This window comes from Artemia franciscana, chromosome 7, assembly GCF_032884065.1.
Source record: "Artemia franciscana chromosome 7, ASM3288406v1, whole genome shotgun sequence".
Classification (NCBI taxonomy): domain Eukaryota; kingdom Metazoa; phylum Arthropoda; class Branchiopoda; order Anostraca; family Artemiidae; genus Artemia; species Artemia franciscana.
In genome coordinates this window covers 45514783-45525999 of record NC_088869.1, presented here as the reverse complement: position 1 = coordinate 45525999, position 11217 = coordinate 45514783, and the positions used below count along the sequence as shown (strand labels likewise).

The 11217-nt window shown below is 35.2% G+C and overlaps 1 protein-coding gene across 1 annotated transcript in view; it reads right to left on the bottom strand.

The window, feature by feature from the left end:
• Positions 1 to 3414: 3414 nt before the first annotated feature.
• LOC136029361 (ADP-dependent glucokinase-like) overlaps positions 3415 to 11217 on the bottom strand; it is a 66678-nt gene continuing 58875 nt past the window's right edge. The window contains exon 7 of the mRNA XM_065707673.1: positions 3415 to 7249. Within this exon, the coding sequence (XP_065563745.1) occupies positions 7019 to 7249 (231 nt within the window). The 3' untranslated portion in view covers positions 3415 to 7018. The remainder of the gene's footprint in view (positions 7250 to 11217) is intronic.

Genomic DNA, 11217 nt, shown 5'->3' with positions numbered 1-11217 from the left:
CGTAAATTCCTTTTAGGAACTTAAAGGAATTTTGAAACTGTATTTCTGTTGCCCTCTACAGAGAGAAACTTTCTCTGATCCAGCAGTACTATGAATGCAATATAGTCTCTAGTTCTAGTTTAGGAATACCTAAAATTAAGAAATAATTTGAAAAATAAAATTTTTCTTTGGGGTAGGGGAATAAAAAGAAAAAAACGAAGTAAACCAGAGCCGGACGTTGCTGAACCTTCGCCTTATTTCCGATAAGTGTCTGATACAAATTTCCTGCTGAAGGCATTGCTCGTCAACTCCGCTCAATGTTGGTACTTGAATATAGGCTGGATATGAATATGTCATAGACAACTCGAGACTCCTGCTTTACATTGTTGTAAATAGCCACTGCTAGTGTTCTATACTATCTAGTAAAAGGTAACTCTCTAATGGTTCTCTAATTTAAATATTGGCGGAATAAACTGAATACATTGATTCAAAATCACGTATTGCTTGTTCTGCAGTTTTGTATTCCTATGAACTTCAGTATTCGGTATCCTAAGCAGTTGTGGTTTTTTCTTCTTGTAATTGTAAATATAAGCATTGTGATGGTTTTTTTTTTATCTTTGTTGTTTATGCTATGACAAATAAAATAAAAATAACTGTTCAAAATAAGTATCTTTTTGAAAGACCCGACTCTTATCTGTGGTAATGTTAGTCATAATTTCAGACATTTTAAGGCACTGATATTTGAGCTAATTCTGTTTGTTTTTTTATTATTTATTTTTTTTTACTTGTCTCTATTAGTCAATTTAGATTACAGAAGCCAATTTGTCTGAACACCTATTGTTGAAATTAAGGGCTGACACTTTACGTATGGAGAGCAAAATACTTTTTTTCGCTGTTACGCCTGTTTTACTATTAGCCGTGATTTTGCTGAAGTGGCAACGCTACAATACATATCTTATGTTCCGTAAAAAATACTATGTAATTTAAGCTGGATATCTCATAAGTAATTAAATTTTGTATCCGCCCCTTCCTGGGGTTGACGATACCCTCAGCGTTCTGACGCTGACCTTTTGTTTGTATCAACACCTAAATTTTACAAAAATCTTTTCGTCAGGTTAATTTTGCATGTTAAGAATAAACTAGAACGAGTAAAAATTAACTTAGACATGTTTCTCTGATGGAAGTAAAGAGCAAATTTGAAACTTAAAAGTACATAAGTTATTGCTTCGAAACTTATGCAACAGACTTGCATAAAATTACTAGAATAAACCGACTCATGATATTTCCCTATATTTGTAGAAGTTTGAAAAGCTAACATTTTACTTTGGCCATCCATGACATGGATAACTCCAATATTTGTTTAAATTCTCTGCAGAACAAAATCCAGGAATAAAAACATTAATTTTACTTTTCTAACTAGAGGCTCATTAAGCAGCAATAAAAATGAGACTGATTAGAAGACAACTCATTGGTTTCACCAGTCGTATCTAGTAATATGAATTTTATTTGTGGAAAGTCAATTTAATATTATTCTCAATAAAAAGTAATAAACCATAATATAAACTCCAGAAATCTTGTTCTCTCTGCCTATACCACAGTGGATTTCAAGCTTTGATGTGAGTTCCTGAGGTTGGTCTATAAACCTAATGCTACTCCGACACCTTCATATTGGATTTTTCAAAATTATTAAATAAAAAAAAACAAGTTTTTTAACTGAAAGTAAGGAGCAACATAAACCGAACAAAAAATTTTACGTATATGAAAGGGGAATGCCCCCTCCAAAACACCTCACTCTTTACGCTAAAGCTTTTTAGTACTTTTAGGAAAGCGTCTTATTGTTCTAATTAAAAGACCCTCGTGTTTCAGGAGTCATTCTTAAAGAATTGAGACAAAATTCAAACTTTAGTATAAAGAGCAAGGTCTTGAGGAGGGGGTAACCCTCTTCATATTCGCAACAATTTCTGTTCGTTTTAAGTTTTAATGTTGCTCCTCACTTTCAGCTAAAAAACTCGTTTTTTAAAATTTAATTTCTGATCGTTTTTTAAACAATGCCAGGAAATCTGGCCCCACTCCACGGAGAAACCCCCTTCCCACAAGAATATCCTCTAGACAATTCGATCCCGGTGAAAATTTACCCCGGAGAATTACTATTCACCACTCCGCATGTAAAACTGAGACGGAAAAGAGACAGGAAGACATAAAAGGAATTTTGTATAAGAATTCTGGCAAATTCCCCCAGTGTATGATTTCCCCTGACAAGTTCACTCCCTGGACACTTCCCTCCCTATTAGAAAATTCTACCGTGAAAAAAAAACCAGAAAATTTGTCTCCCCCCCACCTTAAGATGTATGCATACATCCCAATAACAAATACTATGCGTACACGATTGACAAATTTTATAAATCAAAGACCTTTCCCCTGGGGCTGCGGGGGGTCATGTTATAACCAAAGGCATTGTTATTCGGCCTTTTAAATTACGATGAACAAAAAGCCATGTCAAAATATTGATCGGATAATTTTGGGAAAAGACTGGGCGGGGGCCTAGTTGTCCTCCAATTTTTTTCGGTCACTTAAAAACAGTACTAGAATTTTTAATGTCCTTTCGGATGAGCACTATCCCAATATTCTAGGACCACTGGGTCTATAAGGTCACCCCTGGGAAAAATAAACACGCATCCTTCTTGCAAAAAATTCAAAATTCCACGTTTTTGCAGATATGAGCTTGAAAGCTGTGCAGGAGAGTTCTCTGATACACTGAATTTGATGGTGTGATTTTCAATAAGATGACTTTACTTTTAGGGGATGTTTCCTCCTTTTTTCGAAGATCAGGAAAATTTTCTCACGCTCGTAACCTTTGATGGATAAGAAAAAACTTAATGAAATTTATATATTTTTAAAATATATATATATATGGCTGATATTTAATCAGCATAAAAAGCCAATTCTTTTGATATAGCTCTTGGTATCAAAATTCCGTTTTTTAGAGTTTCGGTTACTTATGAGCTGGGTCGCTGCTTATTTACAGTTCGTTACCAGGAACTGTTTGATAATTTGCAGGTTGCGTCTATAAGCGTTTGATGCTGAAGTTTGTTAAAATAAAAATAATGCTGACGTTTGATAAAAATTAATCATAATTAAGAAATCAAGTGTGATTTTCAACCAGTCGAAAAACGAAGCGAAAAAACAAAAACAAATATTTCGGCAAGGACCTTCGTCAAAAAATAAAGTGAGTGCTAACAGCGTTTCTTCTGCTTTGTTAGCGTTCACTTCAAACGGTTAATTTGTTTTTTTTTTTTTTCAAAGAGGACGGCTTGGTGGAGGTCCTTGCTGCAATATCTGTTCTTGCCTTTCCGCTTCGTTTTTCACCTGTTTGAATATCACACTCGCTTTCATGTATAGCCATTGTGATCTTTGAACATATTTACAAGAACAACATTTTATCTAACTTACAGATTTAATGTCAAACCAAAACCAGGTAAATCAACAAAACTATAAAAAACTAAGTGGTAATGTAAAACAAGTGGAATCATCAGTGTCATGAGTTGGAAACAGGGGTCCAATCACAATTAAAAAAGAAAAGAATTAACAAAGCTACAAAAACAACAAGGTTCATTTTTAAGGTTGCTCCTTAAAATACATACAAATTTATCCAAAACTGAAATATCGTCACTGAAAATTAACCTCAATATGCTATAAAATATCACTTTTACTTCTCTTCACATTAGGAATATTTTCACTTGGCCACTAGATAAGGATGTTCCTCTAGATTCGTTTTGAAGCTTCCTCCTAGGCCTCCTTTCCTCCCTCCTTATTTAATAGCCTAAGTTCCGATTAACAAACAATTCAGGTGAATCGCTGATCTCGTACTATCAGGAGACAGTGGTTGAACATGCATAAAAAATAGACCTACGGTTAAGTCAAAATATATGACCTGTGAATTTAGATGGTAATTTTTCTGAGTAAGCATAGAGAAGCACAACAGACACAGTCCCTCGAATAAACTGATTGATAAAATCAGTTCCTCTAATTGAATTTTGTTTAGATGAATACCAAATCTTACCAGAATCTACAAATTTTTCTCGAATAGACAGAAACTGTATACCAAAACCACCTATTTTCTATCTGGGATCAAAAGTAGTGAGCCCAAGGGTTCAAAAAGAATGTAATCAACAATACTTAGCTCGTCCACTGAAAACAAATTATGGACACTATTGATAGCAGGGAGCAAGGGTTTTAAAAATCTAAGGAAATGTATGACGACTGACAACCCAATAGGTTTCGTTGATGGTTCATCAATTATGTTATTGGTATTGGTTGTGTAAATAAATCGCATCTTTAACTCCTAATACGAACCAATATAGGTAGTGTTTGCAAATCCAAAAATCCAGTAATCATTTATAGTCTCTTATCGGCACTAGTTTGTTTAACGGGGCTAAACAGTTATTTAGCCACCTAGCTAGAAAAATAATCCATGTGATATTTCTCATAGAAATATTCGCTTGTACCGTAGAAACGTTGCGACAAAATGGAGAAAATTCACACTGTAAATTATTTAAAATATTTTAATAATTAAACAAAATATCAGAATGAAAATTATTACAAATAGTACATCGCCGTCTATTTGATATTTAAATGAAAAATTCGCCAAAAAAAAAACTAAGTAAAGGCTTTCTATGATGCAATTATTACTTATTGTTTTGAGAAAAGCCGTTTATTTGTGTTTAAATAGCTTTAAATTAGAATTTATTCAACTAGATAGTTAAGATGCGTTCTGAATCTTCAAAATATGTTTACATTTTTCATCTGTGCGAAGTCGCCGGATTAAATTAATTAGTAAAGTTTTTCTCGTCTTCGTACTGGCCGGATTTTTCATAACTTTTGAAGGTCTTCCAACAAAAGATGTAGCTCTTAAAAGTAATTATTTCGGTAAAAACACTAGACGCAATAAAGACAAATAAAAACGAAGCTTGAAAAAAAAAAATCGTTCTTTACTTAAAAAGCCGACGAACGAAACTAAAACTAGCAATATTAACGACCAATGCCATACCAGAGAGAGGGAGTCCTGGTTTAAGATCCCTCCTCACTAGAAAAATGAGAAATTACATTGAAATATACACTTTTTAGCAAATAATGGCCAATTAAGGACGTTTTTACAGCCCCCTCTCCCTTCTGAAATTTTTCATCTTACTTTTGAAATTCTTCCTACCTCCTCTCTGGTCCTTAGGCTTTCAACAAAACACATCCGAGGCGCTGTTTACGTTTTTCTCTGGAAGAGGATGGCTGAGCAATGCGTTGCATAAAGCTTCTCAGGAAACCAATCGAACATTCACATTTTCCATTCATTATGAAACTTGGGGAAGGGGTATTCCTCAAATGTCGTCCCAAAACAAAACTGCACAACTACATATAATAACCATCGATTTATAGGTTAAAAGGGAAATAAATAATCATCGGGGCAAGGAATGGATCTTTGAAGAATGGCTAGTGTATCACAACAACAAACAGGTAAAGTTGCTTTAGAAGAAATGCTGCATGGTACAGTTACATTTAAATTTCGATAGAACAAAAAACTATTTAAAAACTCTTTTTCTACAATCAATCAAACTACACTAATGCCAGGTTTTACTAGCCTTTTTAGACTAGTTCTGTAGCGTCAAGCAAAAGTCAAAATCTTTTTTCCATTTCAATAGAAAAACAGCTTCTTAAAATAAATTTTAAAACTGAATTTGTAGAAAAAGTTTGGATGACATCAATTTCGATGGGAAAGAATAAGGAGCGGTAACCTTGGACATTAAATTATTTTTTGTTGTTTTGGGAATACCCTGATTTTGCTCATTACCCTTTGTTCAGAAGCGATTTATAGGAAATATTTTGAATTTAAAAATCAATTTTAAAATATAACAAATACTTGTTATAACAATTGATTAATCAAAAGAGTACAATTTTACTAAGAGTTTGGAATAGACACACAACCCCATGGCCTACTCGACACTACTGCTACTAACAACTTTTCGTAGCCCCATTGCCCCTGACACAAACTCAACATTACATGCTTCTCCTTTAGCCCAATCTGGTAAAAGCTTCACTCTTTACCCCTTCCCTTACAGTTCCAAGTCCTTATAAAAAAAAAAAAATTCTACCTGCTTTTGTTTGGCCCAAGATGGATGGCTCACGCCTCTGGGGGACCACACTAACTTGTTTATATAGTTTGAAAGTTGATTGTTCTAATAATTAGAACATAATTAAGTAGATAATTCAATAAATAATTATCAGGCAGAGGGGCATCTCGAGTCCACGGCTTAGGCTGAGACGCAACAATATCCATCTCTTCGACTACCATGGACCCATCATCAGAAAATACGGCTTGACTGTTTTACTTAAAGCTACAGAGATATTATTGATGTATTGCTTAAGTACAAATATCTATAGCTGACATTAATAAAAATTATTCATATTAGAAATTCAAACAAAAAAAAAGTAGGATATTTCATGGTTACTAACTCAATTCAATGAGGCAAAGCAGCCTTTTGAGAATAAACAGAATTAAACCAATTTAATTTCTACTGATAATGTTGACCACGGCTAGATTAACAGCTTAAAGCTGGGCAAAAATTGAAAAAAAAGGAAAAGGAAGCAAACAGTTCAGACTTGAAACCCCCCCCCCCACAAAAAACGTTAGAAGGATAGAGAAAAAACGCTTTGGGTGCATTTTTTTTTTCATGGCAACGGTTTTAAAAATCTTGATGAATGAGTTTTTAAATTCATGAAGCAGTAGGACCTTAAAATTAATTTCAGACCATGATACATGTCATAGGCTGTTTCAGAAACTAATTGCTGTTTCAGTAAAGTAAACTAATTAGAATGAATTATCACCATCTTACAATTTAAGTCAATGACATAGCATTGCTAATATTTATAAAAAAAGAAACTTAAGTTTTAGGATAGCAGCTTTGTCAATACGAATATACAACTGAAACTAAAACATTTGACTAAAGGACATATCAGTTTCAAGGTAAATATGAAAAAAAAAACAAATTATTTAAGGAGTAGGCACAGGAATTTGTGGCACTAAGGCAGCTGCTGATATATTATCTCCAGCTCCCGCAGTCTGCACTGCATCTGTGCAAACAAGATTTGGAGCTACACAAAAATGAAACATGTCCTCGTCCCAGCAAGCGACTCCTGAATTTAAGTAGATTCGTTTGGATCCAGTGGCTCGAGTAGTTGCAAAGCTTTCATCTAAAATCAGTCTTGATTTGGCTAAATCAACCTGCAAATTGAAACCCAAATTACAGGAAAGACTAGAAAAATTAAACTAATTGACATGACTTTGCATTAAACAGACGCATTGCCACACTGTACTATGCACAAAATGGTAAAAAAAAGGAGCTCCATCACATCAGCCCTGTCAATATCGAGAGAAACGCAGGACAATTCTCTCTCTTTTTTTTTGAATTTTTTTTTTCTGGCACCCGTGAAGCCCCTTGTATACTGTGAAGCCACCTATCACTTCGATTGCCCCCCTCCCGTATCTGTAAAATTAAGAATATGACCGTGACCTTCGTATATTTAACATCCACTGTTTTTAAAGCTATCAGGGTAAGCACTTTGACATAGCAAAGAAATGCTGTGAAACGCAAAAATCGAAAAAAAAACCTTACTGAAACTTCTTTTTTATTAAATAAAAAAAGTGTATGAAAATGAATTGACCGCCTGTTAACTGTCCCTAAGATCATAGAAATTGACAGAAAAACACGAAAGGCAAATTTGCAATAACACAGGTCATGGTAACGAATTGTATTTAAGAAGCAACGTAGTCCGATAGTAACCAAAATGATAACAATAAATACATCAAAATAATTGGCTTTTTATGCTGATTTTGAATATATAAAATTCCTTAAATTGAATTTTACTCATTGAATTGCTCTTCACTGTCACATGTTGGCTGTGATACTGAGGACCTTACGGTTAGGCCCGAATAGAATAGATGCGGGACCCGATTGAATTAACTGGAATGACTAAACTGGAGAATTTAAATTTTGACCATGTAGAAGATGGATGGATTAATTTTAGGAAAATAATTTGTGAAGTTTCTGATGGTGTCTTAGGAAGGAAGTTAGGAACGCAGCTAGGAATATTAGTGAAAAAAGTTTATGTTTAATAGAGAGAAGGGGATTGTAAGAATTATTTGAATAAAGGAGGTGGAGGAGGCATTAAAATATAAGCTAGGGAGGTGTGAAGCGGAGGCCATGGATGATATTGCCGAAGATCTGGAAGATGTTGAAGAGTGATAGATCATACGAAAACAAGAAGAATATAAAGAAAGTGGAGAAAACACTAAAATATGAACTAAGGATATATGATGTAAGAGACATGGATAAGATTGCCGAGGACCAAGAAGATGCAGCTAGACGGTATAATACTGAAATATTTTACTGGCTGGTTAATAAATTGACAGAGAGTACTCAATCCACACTTGTCCCGTTAAAGATAGGAATGGGAAACCATTTAATGATAAGGAAAGAGTTAAAAAGAGACGGGCGGAACATTTTGAGAATGTGTTAAGCCGAGATAGTTTTGCAGGAAAAGTTATATAGGAAAATGAAAAGGTTTGCGATATCTTAGATGTAAAGGAAGATTTGCTTTGTGTGGAAGAATTAGCGACAGTACTAAAAGGATTAAAAAGCAACAAGGCCCCGGACGCTGATAGTGTGGTAAACGAATGGCTCTGAGTTTAGAATAAGTTACCGACGATTATGAATGTGATTTTTAAAAGAGAAAGTGCATAGCGATTTTAGGAAAACCCTAATTACTTACTTACTTAATCAAACAGTTCGTGGTAACGAACTGTAGTAAGGAGCGACCCGGCTCAATGGTAAACAAAAGTCTAAAAAACGGAATTTTGAAACTAAAATATACATCAAAAGAATCAGATTTTCATGCTGATTTTAAATATATGAGTTTCATCAAATTAAGTTTTTGTCAGCAAAAGTTACGAGCCTGAGAAAATTTGCCTTATTTTGGAAAATAAGGGGAAACACCCCCTAAAAGTGATAGAATCTTAACAAAAATCACGCCATCGCATTCAGCGCATCAGAGAATCCTGTTGCAAAAGTTTCAAGCTCCTATCTACAAAAATGTGGAATTTCGTATTTTTTTCCAGAAGACAGATCACGGGTGCGTGTTTATTTGTTTATTTGTTTTCTTTTTTTCCCCAGGGATCATCGTATCAACTAAGTGGTCCTAAAATGTCGCACGAGGGCTCATTCTAACGGAAATGAAAAGTTCTAGTGCCCTTTTTAAGTGACCGAAAAAATCGGAGGGCACCTAGGCCCCCTCCCACGCTCATTTTTTACCCAAAGTCAACGGATCAAAATTTTGAGATGGCCATTTTGTTCAACATAGTCAAAAACCATAATAACTATGTCTTTGGGGATGACTTACTCCCCAGAGTCCCCGGGGGAGGGGCTGCAAGTTACAAATTTTTACCATTGTTACAGTAACGGTTATTGGGAAGTGTACAGACGTTTTCGTTTTTTTTTTGGTTTGAGGGGGGGGGGGGTTGAGGGGAGTGGGCTATGTGGGAGTATCTTTCCTTGGAGGAATATGTCATGGGGGAAGAGAAATTCAATGAAAAGGGCGCAGGATTTTCTAGCATTACAATAAAGAAAAAACAATGAAAAAATAAAGATGAAAAAGTTTTTTTTCCATTGAAAGTAAGGAGTAACATTAAAACTTAAAACTAAAAGAGATTATTACGCAGACGAGGGGTTCTTTTCCTCCTAAATACCTCGCTCTTTATGCTAAAGTATCTTTAGTAATTTCAACTATTTATTCTACGGCCTTTCTGATTCAGGGGTCATTCTTAAAGAATTGGGACAAAACTTAAGCTTTAGTGTAAAGAGCGAGGTATAAACGAGGGGACAAACCCCCTCATATATATATAATAAAAATATAAGAATATAGAAGTTTGTTGCGTAAGTTAATTCTTAAGTTACGAGTATTTTTTACTAATGAAAACGTTTGTTAAAAATTTAAAGTTCTAGTTGCCTTTTTATGTAGCCAAAAAATTGGAGGGCAACTAAGCCTCCTTCCCCACCCCTTATTTCTCAAAATCGTCTGATCAAAACTAAGAGAAAGTCATTTAGAAAGAATTAATATGCAAATTTCATTTTAATAATTTATGTGCGGAGAGCCAAAATCAAACATGCATTAATTCAAAAACATTCAGAAATTAAATAAAAAAACTAGTTTTTTTAACTGGAAGTAAGGAGCGACATTAAAACTTAAAACGAACAGAAATTACTCCGTGTATGAAAGGGGCTGCTCCCTTCTAAACGCCCTGCTCTTTTCGCTAAAGTTTTTTACTGTTTAATAAAGTGGAATTGAGAGAAAGAGTCAAACTTTAGCGTATAGAGCGGGGCTTTGAGAAGGGAGCAGCCCCTTTCATACAAGAAAGTAATTTCTGTTCGTTTTAAGTTTTAATGTCGCTCCTTACTTTCAGTTAAAAAAACTAGTTTTTTTTATTTAATTACTAACTAGGGTTCGGTACGTTGTTCTATCGTGTGCAGTTCGGGTCAACTTTACGATGCACTTTCGGTCAAAGTTTTCAATCCACCTCGTGTGAGGTCTTCCTCGCGGTCGAGATCCATCTATGGTTCGTTCGAGGGAGATTTTTGGTAGACGGTCGTAGTTCATTCTCTTGACATGCCCGAGCCATCGCAGTTGTTGTCGTTTTATTTATTTAGGATTGTGTCGAAGGACTTCAGCCGTCTTCGCACCTCCTCATTGGTCACGTGTTCAGTGTAGTAGATTCTTGCGATGCGGCGGAGACATCTCATCTCGAATGCAAGTAGGTTGCGCTCATTTTCGATCATCAGGGTCCAGGTCTCACACCCATATATAGCAATTGGCACAATCAAGCTGTTGAAAAGTTGAACTTTCAGTTGATCGACAGGTTTCGGCACTTGCAGATATTTGCGAGTCTCTTAAAACTGGAGCTAGCAAGAGCTAAGCGGCGTTTGAAGCCAGAGGTGAAACAATTGTCCGCTGTGAGAAGACTGCGTAGGTAGACAAATTGGTCGACCACTTCTGCTGGCTGGCCGTCAGTCATTATGGGGGGAGACGCTTCTTGTTTTTGGCGTGACGTGACCATAAATTTCGTTTTTTGGCGTTAATTTGCATGCCGAAAGGTTTTGTGGCTTCGTTGAGATAGTCTGCTTGTCTTTGGAGATCAGC